The sequence below is a fragment of the Vulpes vulpes genome, chromosome 5 (genome assembly GCF_048418805.1).
Source record: "Vulpes vulpes isolate BD-2025 chromosome 5, VulVul3, whole genome shotgun sequence".
NCBI classification, from domain to species: domain Eukaryota; kingdom Metazoa; phylum Chordata; class Mammalia; order Carnivora; family Canidae; genus Vulpes; species Vulpes vulpes.
In genome coordinates, this window is record NC_132784.1 from 54063321 (window position 1) to 54082070 (window position 18750).

General features: G+C 39.7%; 1 protein-coding gene across 4 annotated transcripts in view; it reads right to left on the bottom strand.

The window, feature by feature from the left end:
- Nucleotides 1-2278: 2278 nt before the first annotated feature.
- CYB5A (cytochrome b5 type A) overlaps nt 2279-18750 on the bottom strand; it is a 37294-nt gene continuing 20822 nt past the window's right edge. For 2 of the 4 annotated variants that reach the window (XM_025997749.2, XM_072758117.1), the window contains exons 2-5: nt 11436-11564; nt 9576-9605; nt 5519-5553; nt 2279-3835 (exon numbers count right to left, since the gene is read on the bottom strand). In XM_025997749.2, coding sequence (XP_025853534.1) covers nt 3754-3835; nt 5519-5553; nt 9576-9605; nt 11436-11564 — 276 coding nt within the window. In that variant the 3' untranslated portion in view covers nt 2279-3753. Of the gene's footprint in view, nt 3836-5518; nt 5554-6606; nt 6631-9458; nt 9606-11435; nt 11565-18750 lie in introns of all 4 variants that reach the window. The other 2 variants (XR_012001587.1, XR_012001586.1) reach the window with 2 other exon arrangements.

An 18750-nucleotide genomic window follows, 5' to 3' on the forward strand; every position in this document is an offset into this window, starting at 1 on the left:
AAGAAATGACAACTGTTGTGTCCAAGGCAGGTTGAAACCAAAGCCAGGTAGGTTCTTAGGACGCAAAATGAGGCAAGGGAGAAGGGAAGACCTATCCCTGGGGGAGAGAGAGAGAAGGAGAGGGAGTCAATAACCAGTGGGTTGGACTTGGAAAGACAACTCAAGGACTTTATTTTCCCCTCTCAACTAGGTACTGCAGACAGAGATCCAGGAGAGCTGACTCTGGTAAGGACCCTCACCCTTAGCCAGCCTCTGCCAGTTTTCCCAAGACCTCATCCACAGGATCCAAGTGGTCTTAGAGTGTAGCTTCAGTTATCCACCAGAATCTGGCAAGGTTTTCCGTTCATTTTCAGTTTTCCTTGGCTGTTTAAGGGAATAACAGCCATTTACCAAAAAAATCTCCCAGAGTCCTGTCAACTCTGGGGGGACCCATATGGGAACTCTCTTTTGAGAGTAGATGAGGGATCCATAAGGCCACTAACGGCCAACTTTGTTTACGGTCTTGTTTCCAAGTCCCATTCAAAATACTCAGCTGCAGTCATAAGTTCTGTCAGACTTATGGGAGCTCAGTTCCACCCTGGTTATTATTATTTTTAATCAGTCTCCTAGTCTCAAGAACAGATCCATTTACAAATAGGGCAGCAGAGCATGTTGGGTGACCTTGTTTATACTATGTAATGGGAATGCCATAGGAAGAGTGCTTCCAGACAGGCTTTAAAGTCTGCCACAGGGATCCCTGGGTGGCGCAGCGGTTTGGCGCCTGCCTTTGGCCCAGGGCGCGATCCTGGAGACCCGGGATCGAATCCCATGTCGGGCTCCTGGTGCATGGAGCCTGCTTCTCCCTCTGCCTGTGTCTCTGCCTCTCTCTCTCTCTGTGTGTGACTATCATAAATAAATAAAAATTAAAAAAAAAAAAAAGTCTGCCACATATTCACCTTTTTTCTTTGAATAATAAACCAAACAAGGCAGGCAGGGAAAATTCCTTCTGAGAATGGCTTTTAAAAGGTCAATCACCATTTTATAAACTTTTTCTGGTCCATGAGGTAAGTGTGTTTAAGAGCGAGGATCCTTAATATCTTCAGGTTTACACCAATCTGCTTCCTAAATATCTTTGGGTTTATGCCAATCTGCTTCCTGCATCCATTTTTGGGCTTCCTCAGCGCTGACCAGCATGTGCCTAAGCTCACAGAGATCTGGAAGCCTGGGCTCACTGGCCCTGGTAATGACTCTAAATTCTTCAGGAAACTTTTGGGGGATCCTCCCTGGGTATAGGAAATTCTTCGACTATGGCCCCTTAGTTCACACTTTGACCAAGGAGTTTAAGATATCTGAGGAGGATATCCCATAACCTGAAGTAACCCATTCTGTTTGGTTTGTGAGCCCTTGTTTTCAGAATCTTGTCTACTGGGAATGTTCTTCATAATGGCCATTATAATTCCAGATCCTATTTAGTAAAACTTTGTTGTAAATATCTAAAGCTTCCAGGACAGCAGTTCTTAGACATCAAATAAGCAGTTGTATCAAAAGGTGGCATGCTCAACTCTGAGCTAAGGCTTTGTGTCTTTTGGAGCCAAACTAATATCTAAGGGGATGTGTCCGTGGATTGCAGATTGTGTGGGTTTTACAGTGTACCTTACTGCATGGAGACTTTCCTGTGGTTGGCGGGTGACCTAATGTCAATCTGACCTGTTGTGTGACCAACTTATGGATAAAGCTGGGTGGCAAGCATTCTAACAGCTTTTAAATGTTCAACCTATACTCAATAATCAAGCAGCTTTTGGCTTCCAAGACTCCCAGTAGCAATAGCCTTTAACTACACAAAACACGCTGGATCCAGGCCAGCTTAAGTCACACCCAGTTTGACCCCAGTTGGCGACCACCAGCAATTCCCAACATGGGACTGGGGACAGAACTAAACCAAACAAATGGAGAACTGTGGACTAAACCAGGGGCAACATGGAATTGGAGACTTAACCAACAGCTAAGGATTCTGATCAGATGGAAAACTGCAGACTGGACTGCCAGCAGTTCTCAATATGAAATCAGGGACTGAAATCAAATGAGCCCTTGTAAAGCCAATTAGGTCAGGAGCTTGACACAAAGAAAGCAGAGCTCAGAGCTGAGAGGAACTTGCCCATGGCCCTCGGAAGAGAAACACAGAGAATGCAGTTAGTGGGGTACCATGCCTGTGTTTCTCGTTACCCCCCAAGGCTGTCAGAAGCTTCCTTCAGATCTCATCACTGCCACCCAATCTGTTAAAGTCCAAAATTCATCTGAATAAAATTTAAAGATCTTATCAGTTTTATTCAACAATTCATAGATCGGGCAATATCCTATCTGGCAAAGAGAAAGAAGTTCCAAAGAGCTGTACAAAATGGAAAACTTCTATGGGCAGAGAGAGGCGGGACAAGGAAATTATTTTAGCAGAGCTGATTGTTACAGGCAAAATCACCTTCCTTTGAGGGGTCATGGGTTGGGGAGGGTGTCTCCTGGGGATTATTCCACTAGTGCTGACCAGATCATTCGAGACTGACTGGCTTAAGATTCCACTCCTGGGAGAGACTGAAACTGTAATCAGTCTTGGTTTGGTGACATGGGCTTAGCACAAGTGACTCAATTTTGAGTTTGTTGCCTCTTTTTAAACAATACTCTGTAATTTAAAAATTCCTTTCCAATGTGTTTTAGTTATTTCTGAAGAACTCTATTGCTTATCAGGTGGTTAGAAGGCCAATGGAAACTTGCAGTCATACAGTAACTGCAAAGTACTTAGAATCTAATTCATCCTTTAAGTTTCCACATTTAGAAGAAAAAAAAGCATGGGGCAGAGAATAACAAACAAAAACGACAGAATTAACCTACTGGAACTCCAAAGAAAAAATGAGCAGAGTCATACTAGAATTCCTCATGGTTCATTACCAGCTAAATTTCTTCAAAAATCAGATTCCAAATGTCCCGTTATCTCTCTCAAATTTTGTTTTTGCAAATAGGAAATCAACATTTCCTTAATGAGTATATAAACAGTTTTTGCCTCTGAATGAGGAATCTTTTTTAGACTTTAAGCACCTCTTCAGTAAATCTTTAGTCTGTGAGAAGGGACAGCTAAAATGTCCTCTCACAGTTGTGAGGTTTTCTTTTGACTATATTTTTTAATCAAAAAAGAGATGAGATCTTTTTCATAGGTCCTACAGGCCACCTTTTCTTTTTGTCATCTATTTCACGTAGAACAATTAGAAATCTTTCATTTCTGAGCTTTTCTTAATTCCCTGGGAAAGGAAACTATGCTGGGGCAGGCAGGTACTGAATTGCTCAGGGAGATATGAAGGAGGGATCTAAGGACATTCCCCTTCTCACGTCATATAGACTACTTGGGTCTGAATGATTAGCAAACTAAATGACTCTGCTAAATAATCAGATTCTAAATGTTTAGGACAATTATATGCTAAATAGACGGGCAAACAGGGTGGTGTATTTTAAAAGCCAGATATATTTTTAAAATATCACGCCTATAATAAGTAAATTATGTAGTGATGGAACATCGAAAAAAGTTGATGAACAAAAGGCACATTCTAAGAGTTCAGGAGTAGAAAGAACAGAAGAGTTCTCTTTTGGTTTGATTCAAAGTAGGAGAAAGGGAAACTGGTGTATTAAAATTATTTTTTGGGTGAAAGTTTCTGTCAGTTGAAGCAGTTAACATTGGCTTCTTTCTCCCCGGTCCAAAGCAGTCTTTTCTTTCATTGGCTTCTGAGAATGTGTTTAATCTTCCGCTGTGTAGAAGTGATACATCAGGGCTACCACCAGTGCTGAGATGGCTGGGATCACCCAGTTGGTCCACCAGCTGGAAAGAAACAGCAATGATGTTTGTACCGCTGTTTGACACACAGAACTCAAAACCTTGGCTACTTCTAATTACCGAAAATCAATATGGCAGTTTTTTATTATCTTTGTAATCTACCTAGATGAAAAGTCAACTCTGAGTTGTTAAAAGCAACGTGAGTGCAACACAAGCTCTACTATACCAGCAACTGTTCTAGCTTTATAAGAAAATTAATGACCCCCAACCTCAATCCACGTAAATCTATTTCTATAAATAGACTTATACAAAGAGCTATAAATCACTCCCCCAACAGATGCTACCTATGAATAGTGACTTATCTAAGGACATAAACTCTGGGTTACAACGTATATAAGTTCACAAAAGCAAATATTCCTTACAGTTTCTATTCTATTTACAGACATTAAGAATTTAAAATAGCACTAAACTGAGAACAAGGAAATCAAGGTTCTTATTTTGGGACAGCCATCAGCAGGCTCTATAACCAAGAGAAAAGCACATCTCAGAGACTATGAAGTTAAGGAATTTGAGCCATAGGATTATTAAGGTTGCTATGAGCACCACAGCTCTATGTTCTATGATTCTGTTTTGAAAATCTAATCGTTACACATGCACAGTAGATTTAACAAATCAAGAAAGAGCATGCCCAAACTACTTAATCTGTGGCTCAAAGGTATAAACTCAGAAAAATGCCTAATTTGCACACTGTTTCAGGCCTGGTGCATAGTTTTTTAATTCACTATAAATGACAGATCACAGATCAAACCAGGGACAAAGCTAGAATATCTTCAATTTAGCTATGAATCTATAATTTCTTAGAAAACAAAATATACAGGTTGTAGAATATGAATTAGACCAGGTAATACCTATAAAGACAATTATGTTCTGTCATAAACTTTCTATCTTTTAATACTCTTCACATATCAACTCATACAAAAATTAAGTTCAATAAAAAGATTTAAACTGCAAATGTAACTTTCATCTTGGTGAGGTTCTGACAAGTCAGAAAACTGACCTGTCAATGAAACATACAGCAAAGTACTACTGCCTGAAGGCAGGGAATGTACCAGAACACCAAGAGACTGGGCAGTTATATTTGACAGGGTAAAATAAAACAGGCATAAACGTGTGGTTTTGAGCTTGGGGCCAAGTATCTTTATCTACTAGACAGATAAATGCCAATTATACAAGTCAATATGGTAGAGCTGACACAAATGTAATAGATCTTGGACTGTAACACAGAAATCCAGTCCCAGAATGAGAGATTCATGTTACACCTAGAGGAACACTGAGCCATGCTTAGGAAGAGATGATCACTACAAGATAAGAAATGGATCATATACTGAATAGAAAGGATGTTTGCCTAGACAATCAAAGATTGTGCAGGCCACAGGACTACCCTGGAGAAAGGGAGACCCAATTTATTCTGTGTATTCTACAGGGTGGATGCAGCTGGAGGGTGAGATTTGGGGTTGTTCTGAAGAGTGTCCAGAGTCTGAGCTGACAGTTGAGGAGGGGGCGTCCTGAGTCACCTGGGCACCAAGTGGAGATGTCCCTGGGATGTCCACTGAGGGGGGCAGTGGAAGCCTGAGCCTCAGATGGGTCAGATGGGGGAGGGGCCCTAATCCCTCCCTGATTCAGCGGGCTTTCTGATCATAGATACTTTAAGCGAAAACTACCACATACCTGGAATTAGAATCAACAGTAGTAATGAGAGTTTCCTGAAATACAAGAGAAAAAGTAAATTTAAAGGGAACATCTGAACATTTATTCAATTGACTAAGAACATTTTAAAATAAGACCACAATATTTTTTCACTATTCTTCAAAACACATTGAAAGGGAAAATTACATCATAAACTTTTCACTAAAATGTCTAATTTCACCATTTTTTCAGAAAAAAAGATTTTAAGAATTCTGTATTTAAATCGCTTACAAACATAACCTAGATAATTTGAAAAAAAGTTAAAAATAGGCTACATAAAATATCCTCAACACAGTACACATCTGAATAATGTAGAAACTAAAGACAAAGATCATGTACATAGACTCATAACCCCAACACTACCTTTAGGAAGAAAAGTTTGATTCTCTAAAAGGATGAATGAAACATTCAATAAAATCAGTTATTTCATTTAAATTTTATATGAAGTAAAAGTGTATCCAAATTGTGTTAAAAAGACATGACAATCAAAAAAAGAAAAATAAGAACTGTCATGAAAATTATCACACTCTGGTTCAACACCTTTCCTGGCCCTTTCTAACTCTGACAAGAAGTTCTAAAACCTGGAGGCTTCAGGGACTGACCTCACACAGTCACCAGCCAAGAAACCTCCGAATAAAGATGCCCTGTGCGTGTGCTGGGGTCTTTCACAGTTGGCCTATTATGTCTTCCAGAACTTTGAGAGAAGTTCTGTCAGTACCATGAAAATGAACTAATTTTGGCTCTAGAAAAATACATAGTTCCCCAAACAGCTGAATGATGAAGGCCTAAGGAAAAATAAACTTTTCTGGGATTGAAAACTTAAGCATTCTTTGAAATTTCACACCCGCGAAAATATTAGTGCCTCAGAGATAGCAGTAAGTAAGGTAGCTCCATCAGAGAGCTCATCTCTGCAGTTTCCCAAAGCACAGGATAAGCCGTTAGCAAAACAATCCACACTCTGCGATGAGGCAAAGCTACACACACAGTGAGGCAGCACATTAGAGGAACCCCATGAAAAAGCAGAAAACTGTTAGGGAAGAGCAAGCAAATCAGTTAGGAGACCCACAAACCTGGAAACATGGCCTTTAAGATTCCTGACACAGTGGAGGGGAAAATAAATCATTTAAAAAGAAAACACACATTTATTATCTTTCAAGCAATGTTAAATCTTAGCGACTACAAAAAGTATTCATAACTACTGCAAGATTATCTTTCTAATTTTGTATATATGAATAAAATTAACAAAGATTACCAGAAGTCACTGGACTATGCAAAATGATTATTCAGCTATTAGAAGACATAAGTTCAGCAACTGGAGCACAACAGTTCATTGAAGATAAAATATTATTGTTACAATAGAAAGTTAAGCCCGGAATAGTAAACAACACAAACACATATTTGTTATTTTGTTATACTAAGCACGTGCATTTTACAAACATACTGACAACTCTAGGGAAACTAGGCTGGCCTGTCCCTCCTCCTCCATCACTGTCCTGTGTGTTAATGCTACAACTCTTAGGGCACCATTGCCACCAGCAATCATGATCTTCTAAAGAGCTGTACTTTAAAAAATTATATACATTTCTGAGTGTTTATTACGTTAGGCTCTTAACCTAAAAGTGCCTGAGAGTTAAGCAAGTTTAAATAACCACTTACCACACTGATGAAAAAGGAAAATGAAACTGTCTCGCCTGTCCAGTGGTCTAAGGGGCCTAAGTTGGGTTTTGTTTAACTAACAAATATGTCAAAAACCAACTGGCAGAGAAAAGACTATGGTTTTTATTACAGGCTCTGCCACCTGTTCACTTCATGACCTTGAAGGGTTCAATTTCACAGAGGAATGATTACTAATTCCATCAGGACATGAGAAGCTGGACATAAAATCATGCAAAGTACATCAAGTTTCTGTAAATCAAAATAATCTCATTTATACATTCATCTACTTTAGCATATTCCCTAATTAGAAGGCTTTCCTAAAAATACTAGGGACACTGATGCCTTTGGGGTATAGAGCCTTCAGGGGAAGCTTAAGAGACTACATCTGCCAAACATGAGATGGGTCCTCGCCATGGCTCTGCAGTGTGACCTGTAACAAGGTCTGAACTTCACTGTTTTTACACCTTCCCTGGAAGGTCTATGGATCCCACAGGGTTTTCGTAAGAACCAAATAAAGTCACTTAAACAGCAATGATTTGAAAACCACAACCAAGAAAAAGTACTGATAATACTGATACCCTCCATGTAAGCAAATCTGATAGATACAAATTTATTTAAAAATGCATCATTTTTTGGTCTACAAATACCTTACTTTGGCAACTAAACACCATGTTTTCCTTTGGGCATAATAATCTTTGTTGCTTCATATTTCATAATTCAACTAGATATTTTATGTGGCAATATTAAAAAAATTCAGACCACAGCGTATACTTACCAGCCTGGAGATAGACAGATGGTTATACAGAGACACAACAAAATAAATTATCTAAGGACACTATCTTCTGGCAAAGTAGAAGCATAAGAAAGATAAATTCAAAAAAGTGGTCATATATTTTCTTTCACTATATTTGCTTACGGCCTCTAAGAAAGAAAGTTTGAGTTCTTGTCCTGCCTTTCTCCACTTCTGCTCACATAAGCAAAGTCATGTATGTTCTAAAAGAGGAAAGGGTCTGTCTTTCAGAAATGTAACAGTATGGTAGGAGACCTGCTTACCATCTCAGCCCTAATTTCTGTTTGTAGGTATCAAAATTCGAGATATGGTTGGACCTACATTATTAAATCTAAGTTAATGTAATGAACCTAACAAAATCTTTATTTTATAACTAAATGATTTGCACCAAAATTATTAACATTCTAAACACCTAATAGGAAAAAATATATACTTTTTCCCTGACTGTGGAGAAAAAGCAAAAACTATATGCATCACAGGATTTCAGTTATCCCAAAAGTACCCTCAACAAAGGTGCTAATGTCTTATGAACCAACAGCAAAGACTGAGCAACTATTACAGAGGCTATTCAAATTCTGGAAGTCCATTTTTTATCTTCCCAAAGTACTCCAATCACCAACACTGAACTTTCTGAATAGGGAGAAGAAAAGATAGAAATGAAATTGCTTTGTAGGAAATAGTATTATGCAAGACTTATTGCACTGTCTGAGGTATGAAGGTAAGCATGGCCTTTATGCGCTATTGGATTTACTGCTTTGATTTTGCTGTGGATTAAAGACAATGTCTTGTCAACAGCAGCTAGTAAATGAGTTCACCAGTTCTTCCTACAAGCCCTATGTAGTCTCACTTTTGGGCTCTAATAAAAGAGCAGAAACCAAAATGGAAAAATTATCCTTCCTTTCTGTGGTTTAAGTAAAACTTTCCTCCTTTAATTATAGGCCAGTAACTATTCTGTCTGCTTGTACTTTCAGGGGCTCTGGTTGTCATCAATTCTTACTAGGGATTTATCTTCAAACGTAAGTGATGAACAACTCAGAGGGAAGGGCTAGTGAGCTAGGGCATAAAATAAGTTATTACTAGAATATATTTTCCTTTCCTAATGAAAAATGCATCAAAAAATTATTAGTTAGTTTGATTAACATTACATTCATCCAACAAATACTTATTTAATACCTATTATGTCCCAAGTGGATGAAGACGACATGGGTAGTGTCCTCCAAGGTTCAAGTATTCAGACCCCTGCTCAATCAGATTTTAAGTTCTCTGAAAATAAGGCCTGTGTCAAATCTTTGAGATTAGCAGCACAGTACTACTTATACAAGTAGCTCTTCATAAGGTATCTATTAATAATTATGATGAAAAAATTATGTATTGAGAGTCTTACAAAGAGAACACACAAGCTGTCTAAATGAAACACAATAGGTGGTCTATATACAAAGTATTTTGCTGAGCCAACAGGTTACATATTCATCTTACCTAGAGGGACCTATGCTGGCCTCAAATAGGTAAAAGATTTCTGTCCTCCAGTTTGACAGGTATGAAATACAGTGAAGACAGACACAGCCACTGAGACACTTGAGATGACACACTTACCGAAGGCTTGTTTATCTTTGCTCTGTCATCCTGCAATTAAAAAAAAAAAAAAAGGCACATTACAGAATGAAAGAACATTTCCAAAAGTACAATGTCCAAAGCACTTGCTTTTATTGAGTTTTTTTAAAAATTATATTCAGTAATTAATATTTTGAGTTCATCTATCTAGGTTGTTAATCACAAAGTTTGATCCATCTGACTTGACTGTAAAAATTAATAGCTGATTAAATGATTAATTTTCAATCTAGAGTCCCAAAGTTTAGAATATCATCCATGATAATCATATGTATATGTTGATGTGCATATACATTTATTAGACTTGGATTTTGAACTTTAATTCAGGGATCAGCTGAGATTCTTCCCTCCTATCCTCTAAAATGAGTGTATGTATATGTGTATTGCTATATGTGTGTACTTGGGTGTGATATCCTGAGTGAATTCCTGCAATCTCCCAACTGCAGGGTTGTAATTTTCTTAAAACCTCTGGTTGAAGTAGTCCAAATTAAGGGTCACCTGAAGGTGACCACAGGGGATCCCAGTAGGGAGATGATGCAGAATGCTGTAGTCACAGCCTGAAAACCCACATGCTTTACACCCACAGGTTTGGAAAGGAAAGAATAAGGATACAATCAAACATTTTAAGGGAAGGCCTCCCTGGTTACCATAAAACTACTTCACTTCAGTTAAGTATGAAGAGGAAGATGAAAATATGTGGGTGAATAAACTCTCCAGGTAAGTGAAGCTTATTCTTTCAGAGTATCACCTCCCTACCACCAAACAACCACCACCATTCAATGGAAATTGCTCTGAAACAGGTTTCCTATTTTCAGGCCTTCAATAAAAAGTGTACTTTAAACTTTCCTTCATTCATGGTCATTGTAAAAACCATTAACCAACAAAACTTTTCATACAGGTTTTTGTTTTTCAGTGGTTTCTCAGAGTGCCTACTTGAGCTGAGGCCACATGCCTATGCTAATTCTTGTTAGGCCACTTCTAACAGGATCGCTATCCACTCTGGCTAGCTCCCAGTGAAGCAACAGGAGCTGGGAGGCAGACAGAAGACTGAGATGGTGCAACCCTGCTGAGAGGCCCAGGTGCTCTGTAGAGGTGAGAAAAGCTGAATGCATGGCATAGGATTCACTGTGTGGAGCACTCCACTACCTCTTCCCAAGTGTTCAGCTACATTCCTGATAACTTCCCATTGACAGATTAGCAAAGGTTTATATGGTCAGTCAGAATTGCCACAGAAGGGCCTAAATTCACATTACAGCCCCAGGTTAATATAAAAGCTAAATTAGGCCAGCATTTTCCCAAAGTTAGTCTAGAGACTGGCACCAAAGGTGATGTTCTCAACGATCTGGGGTAAAATGAGAAGAGTAAGGAGAATGTGTAGGTTTTACAGAAGGCAGAGTTTATTTATCTGTTCATTTAACAGAAGTGGTTTAAAATTTTTTTAAAATCAGTTTTTTTTTTAATTAAAATATCCTCAAACTAATGACAGTAGAAGGGATTGTCTTAAGTAAAATATTTTAGTCAAAAAATTAAAAAAAAAACTATCCTGGGTTAAAGAACCCCCTCTTCTAAAATCTGTTGCTTGGTGACACTTCATAGTCTGAGAGGCTCTGTCCCCCTACCATGGCCTTGGGTTACAGAGTCCTTACTCTGAGTGCCAGTGAAAACTGCAACCAGGGAAATACAAAGAAATTTCTGGTTGATTTGTTTATTACAAGAATGGTGCTATAAAATCAGGAGGAATTGTTTTTGCTTTACTTCTGCTTCAACTATGTAATATGCAAGTCTACAGTTTTGAGCAAGGTCAACCCACAGCCTTAAAGAGAAGGCCCCCAATGAGATACTCACCGGATGAAGTTCCCCAATAATGAATGTTTTGGACAATTCTCTGGCATCTGTAGAGTGCCCCACGTCCTCGAAGTTTTCAGTAGCATCCCCTCCAGCTTGTTCCCTTAATACTTCTTCCCCACCAGGATGCTGTTTGAAGGACAGATACAAAAAATAAATACTTTTCCAGGCAAATGAGCTAAAAGGAAGTGGCCAGTTTCTTTAACCAAATTGCTACTCTAGAAGTGGCAGATGACAATGTGTGAGTACAACTCATCCATAATACAGATGAAAACAGTATACTCTTTTGTATACTCTTTTGTATTTAATTTCCTTCTTGAGAGTTCATTAGACTCTTTCTCCAATAATCAAGATGTTCATCTCCCTAGATTACTCTTATGGTAGTAAAGCATTAGATAACAGATTTTTAATCTTTGGGGAATGTCTTCTTTGCTTTACCATAAACTCAGCATTGTTTTTCTTGACCTTTACCCTGATCTTTGACTTCTTTGGTCTAAGTGTGGACTTACACAACTATGTCTTCGGTGGAAACTGTGTGATAACTCACCTCTGAAAAGCGCCCTGTCTGCCAGCCAAGTACAGACAGCGTATATAGCCTGTTGGACAGGCAAGAGCATCCCTTGCCTCCAACAGAACTCACTTTCAAGAAGGAAGAAAAAGGAAAGCAACCAGGTGCAGCAGTGACTTGCTCAAGCTGCTTGCTATAGGGACAAATTATTGATGTGGACAAGGGAGGCGAGGGAGAAAGAGCAGCACACTCCACTGGGGCTTGGGGGGAAAGCCCTTGTGGAAAGGAAATATTTTAGTGCTCTTAGCTACTTTAATCAGGAAAAAAAACAGATGGTCACAATGCAGGGAGGAGGACTGACAAGAGGGGCCCAGGCACAGACACAGATGAAGTCCAGAGATCCTCAGGCAAGGAACGGAGCCCTCAAGCAAGTGAAAAGAAAGTTAAGTGGTTGGTTATATCACCCTAAATATATGTATGGGGGAGAAAAACCTTCTTAATTGAGCTTCACTATTTCCTTAGATCAAATTTACCCTGCCCTTAAGCAAATCACCTTTAAAAGTACGTGTCCAATAACTAAACAGAACAATTCTCTGCATAACTGACAGCACTCTGTCCTTAAATTTCTCCCAGTGATGAAAAACATAAAGGTACATAAACAGAGAAAGGTGGACAATTATTCTGTTTTGAAATCCGTCTCCCCTCCTACTTTGTTTAAATATATCTACTGCTATAGAAAACTCCTACTTGGTTTTATTTCCTCTATTATAAATAGTAAAACTGCAAAATACCAGGAAAGAATAAAGCAGAAATCACCTATGGCCCTGCTTCTCAATAGGGCTGGATACACACACGTACATATGTGAACAATTTTTAAAGGAAAACTGAGATCATTACCTTAGACATACGGTTTTGTTAGATTAAAAACAGATTATAATACATGACAGAGACAGTAATGCTAGTGGTTACTTACTTCTATTATGTGAACTTAGGAAAATAATGGTTTTTATCCCATAAAATTTGTAAAGAGTAAATGCTTTAATATAGGTGTCTGACACAGATTAACGAATAAACACTGTTTAGCATTTTCATTAAATATTTTTCAACGTCAAAAAAAATATTTTTCAACGTCATCAGGCATCTTTCCTCAAAATGACTTTTTTTTTTTTCTTAAAGATTTTTATTTATTTATTCAGGAGTGACACAGAGAGATAGAGAGGCAGAGGCAGAAGCAGGCTCCATGCAGGGAGCCAGATGTGGGACTCGATCCCAGGACCCTGGGATCAGGCCCTGAGCCAAAGACAGATGCTTTAACCACTGAGCCACTCAGGCGTCCCTCAAAATGACTTTTTAAATAGCTATGTAATGCTTTATTCTGCAGGAATTTCCAGATTTATTTAAACGTCTTCTACTGGAGGCGCAGAATGTCAGAAATCCACTTTAAACAAACACAAGAGGTCACACCAAGGGTAAAGGCAGTTGACTACCTACTCTGAAAGGCAATCTGAAGTTTCCTGATGCACCTTCAAGACTGTGGCAATGGATGGGGATCCCTGGGTGGCTCAGTGGTTTGGCACCTGCCTTTGGCCCAGGGTGCGATCCTGGAGTCCCAGGATCGAGTCCCGCATCAGGCTCCCGGCATGGAGCCTGCTTCTCCCTCTGCCTGTGTCTCTGCCTCTCTCTCTCTCTCTCTGTGTGTGTGTCTATCATAAATAAATAAATAAATCTTTAAAAAAAAAAAAAAAAGACTGTGGCAATGGAAACCATGACTTGTTGATTCTGGAACAGTCTACTTACTGTTGGACATGGACTGAGGAGTACAGAAGCAAAACACAAGAGATATAAAATGACAACTTACTCAGCACCCACAAATTATGTAAGTTCACAGACTGTTTTCCTTCAAAGTGGGTGGCTGAACTCATGAGTTCCTTAACTTTTGGTTCTTATTAAGGATATGTGAACATAGACAAATCTCCCAGAGTGAATCATTAGTTTCCAGTTACAGCCTATCTTCAAAGAAAATTTTCAAATGAGGTTAAAAAACACAGATTGGGCCTCTGATAAATATTATAAAACAAGACAAGTTTTTAAAATAGAGAATTTTGATTTTTAAAATGCTAAAATGTACAAAGTAAACATTTTATTTCACAGAGAATAACATGACAATCTTAACCTAAAACAAAAGGGCAACTTCTCAACTTAATTTCTGACCAAGCAAGGACAACAGAAGAGTATGTCTCTGCATGTACGTATGTGTGCATCTAGCTATGCTTTAGACTTTACCTAAACCATCTCTGTGATGTAGTTATTTCAGGGAAAAACAAGAAAGATATCTTGGGTTCCACTGGTTCCACTGATCACTATTTAAGAAGAATTACAGAATGAACGAATTGACACTAAAATACCTTTGCCCTACTTTTTTTTTTTTTTAAGATTTTATTTATTTATTCATGAGAGACACAGAGAAGGAGAGAGAGAGGCAGAGACACAGGCAGAGGGAGAAGCAGGCTCCATGCAGGGAGCCCAACGTGGGACTCGATCCCGGGTCTCCAGGATCACACCCTGGGCTGAAGGCGGCGCTAAACCACTGAGCCACCTGGGCTGCCCTGCCCTACTTTTTTAAATAGTAAAAAACACAAACAAACTAAAAGGTGGTTTTGTGTTTTGTTTTGTTTTCCCTGGAACAAAATAACTCGTCTTGATAAGACAGCGAAAGATACAGGACTTGCTTATTGTAATACCAAGTATTTTCCTTGAAATATATTTATGATGTGTGGAGAGAGAGATACACACTTTGTGAAATATATCAAGTCTAATCATGATGGTTTGAAACCTGGTGATTTACCTTGTCTCTCTCTTCACTCTTGTGAGTAGATGCATGCTGCTGCCTTAATATGCACACATCTCATTTTAAGCCTGAAGGAAACTCACTTCCTTACCTGTCAGCACTCTTAAGAGTCAGACCTGGGGACACTGGTGTTGGTACCATCTTGGTTACTCCCAGGGATGACATATGTCTACACTTTGTGCCCAGAAGCTCTGAGAAAACTTAACTGCTATCCGTTGGGCAGTTTCTAGAATTTGAGAGAAACTCAAAGAAAAGGTAAAGCTTCAAAGAGGAAAGCAATAGACAAACTGCTACTAGGTGATGAAAATTATCTGGTGATTTTCTGAAAGATGTACGGAAAAGAACAAGTGCCTAGTCACACACAGGCAAGATCAGAAGTAACAAAAGATGTGAGATTCTCCTCAAGAGTCTGAGCAAACCCTGGTGAAGTTATAATAGAATTCTGCCCTCATAAAGCAGACCTCACTAGAGCCCCATTCATCCCACTATGTGGTAGCAGTCAGCAGCTGTAGGGCCCAAAGAGAGACACGAGAGGGAACATCAGGTTTGATGGTAAGAAGGACCCATGATGAACAGAACTGGGCGCAGCTACGAAAACTAGCTATTTCCATGACAGCTGTACTTCTAACATAAAATCTCCCATTTTTCCAGAGGATGATTTCATTTTCCATTTGCATTATCATGTGCTCAAGTCAATCCACTCAACATACACACACCAAGCGTCTCCACGTGCCAGACACCAAGGTGTGCCAGACACGGAGCAGAGAAGGCCCCAGATCATGCCCTCGGGGATTTACAAACTAATAGGGATCCCACAGGAATAATATTTAACTGTACAACTAACTGCAAGTGAAAACCAGTGTTCTGCAACAAAAGAGCACAGCGCCATAAAGGCTACAACACAAAGGACTCAGGTGTGGCTTCACTGAGCTGAGATACAAAGCAGGAGTCAAGGTCAAGGAGGGGCAGAGACAGGGGATGAACGTCCCATGACGGGGCCGAGGAGGGAGAAAGGGGAAGCAGCAGAGGCAGGGCAAGCCACACAGGGCTCCAGGCCTCTTCAGTGATGTTGATCATTCTTCTGCAAGCAATGAGAAGCCATTGAGAAGATCTAGGAAGATAAGGTGACAAAAGTAGATTTAGTATTAAAAATATAACCTGGTCTTCAGAGTGAACAACATATATAAGGTCAGGAGAGGATTCAGGAAGACAACTCAGTAAGGCCATTACAATAATCTAGGCAAAGACAGCCAAAAAAAAAGACAAAAACAGGCTTGTAGCAGCCATGGAGATGAAATGGCATGAGGGAAGACCCAGAAGGAAAGAGAGGAAGGACTTCTTGGTGGGATGAAGATGGTAGATGAGAGAGAAGATGCAACATGAGAATGCAGGTTTGGGGATTGTACTATCAAATGGATGATGGTGCCAACTGCTGGAAATGGGAATCCTGGCAGCAGACCAGGTTTGGCAGTAGACTGGTTCCAGCAGTGCCTCTACATACTCACTATATCCACATACCTGGTAATCCAATAATTCCCTCTGTCTACCTCTGCAATATCTCTATTCCACAAGTTATCCAAACATACTTGCTCTGACACCATATGAAACCCCCAGGTAGAAACCAAGGAATACCAATGAAATAACTGGAAACAGCTTTTACTCTGGACATCCTTAAAGGGTCTTGTACGGGAAAATATATTTGAAAAGATAAAAGATTGGCAGAGTCCATAATCCAGAAGACATAAACTGCTACAGTCCCGTCCCACTCCTTAGGACACTTTCAGAAGACACAGTAAATTTCTGTGGTATGGACAATAATGCTGGCAACCAGGGCCTGAAATTATATCTGACTTTCTACTTTTCATGGCATAAAAATCCTCAGCAACCTTGGCACAGTGAAATGATTTCTTCTTGAAATGCTGGCTTTTCATGGCTGCTGAGACAGCAGGCCCTTCTGGTTTCCCTTTCACCTGACTGGCCACTACTTTCTAATCTGTTCATCTCCAATCTCAACATAGGAGCACCCTAGGCCCAGTCCTGGCACTCTCCCATTATCTACCTGTACTAGCTCTCTCAGTGATTTCACCTGGTCTCTCATCCAGAAAATCACTATTCCCTAGTGAGTGCAGTTGAGAAATACCAACTTCCTTTGAGCGTGAGTCCTCCCACCTACATTAGGCTACCTCACATGTTCAATCAGCATCTGATGCATATCCCAAACACAACCTAACAAAAACAAATGTTTTACTTTCCCTCAAAATCCACTGCTTTCCAGAGGCAGCTGGATGGTACAGCCGGTTGAGTGTCTGACTCTTGGTTCCAGCTCAGGTCATGATCTCAGGGTTGTGAGATCCAGCCCTGTGTTGGGCTCTGTACTCGACACGGAGTGTACTTGAGATTCTCTCTCCTTCTCCATCTGCCCTTTCTGCTCATGCTTTCTCTCTCTCTCTAAAATAAATAGATGGATTAAAAAAAAAAATGCACTGCTTTCCAGAATTTCCATTCTCAGGAAACAGTGCCACCACATATCCAGTTGCTATGGTCTAAAACTAGAAGTCAAATGTTCTTCCACTTTCTTTCCCATCCCAACACACCAGCAAATCCAGGTGGCTACCTTCAAAACATACTCAGAATTCAACCACCTCTTCCCATTTCTAACACTGCCACCCTAGACCAAGCCATCAACACAAAGCATGGACTACCGCAATGGTCTCCTAACTGGTCTCCTGCCCCTCCTACAATTAGCTCCCTTACACTGTCACACTATGAGGACTTTTAAAGGTGATTAAGATAATCTAGGGAAGGGCTAATATTTACCTAGTCCAGGGTGGCTGGTGACAGTAGAGATGAGGAGAGGTAAAAGGGAAATAGAAAAGGAAAAGAGACAGCATCACAGACTGAGGATGGCCAACTTGCTAACATCCAAAGTCTTTCCAGCTTCATATGACGGCAAAGCGAGTCCTCCCTCGCTCAGTTCTTGCCTGTCTTGGGGCAGGCCCTCTGTCTTGCTAAACTTGTTCTCCACATCAGATCCTTCCCATCTGCCTCTGCTTAGAATGCTCCTCTCCCAATGTTTACCTGATTTCATCTATCCTTCATTCATACTCGAGTTGGCCTCTTAGACCCCTTCAAGGATTCTCCAATCTAAAGAGCCCATCCCACATCACGTTCTCTACCAACTTCCTATTTGTTCGCCTTCACAGCACTTATTACAATCTATATTTATATCCATTTGTAAGATTCATGAGGACAGAGACTTTTGTCTCACTACTGCCTCAATACCTAGGTTCAATGCCTGGCACACGGCAGATACAAAGAAATATTTTAAGTAATTGTTGGATAATTAACAGAGATAAGCACAGGTTGTTACACACTGGCTTTGGAATCATTACATATAAAGAGTTATGTGGCTGATGACATTCTCATTTCAACTATTCTAGTTCATACCACTCTTCTTTTCCTGAACTGATAATAGTTCTTACCATTCAGCAACCATATAATTTTATGTTTAACTGCTAAGTTATTTAATCAAAATATTTACCATCTACTGCGAGCAAGACCTTGTGCGGGACACACAAAAGTTCATGAAAAATCAACATGGCTCAATCCTGAAGAATCATGCAGTTCAGTTGAGGTTTAAAGAAACAACAGAGAAAAATCCCTTGGCCTCCACTGACACAGCCTCACATTTCTGACTAATCATGAATAATGACCCAACAGGCCTTAAACATGTAGCAATATGCAGCACTGCTGAACATGGATTTGAATCACTCTCCCTAAGAGTCAGTAGCAAATGAGGCACTTAGCTACTGCCCAGCATCCACAGCACAGTGCAAATGTGATTCTCAACTTAATTTTAATGCTATAACTTGTAGGATGTGATAAAAGCTTTCTTTGTGACAAATCACCCTAGAAAAAAAGTCACCTGTTAATAATGGTAATAGAAATGAGAAAAATCA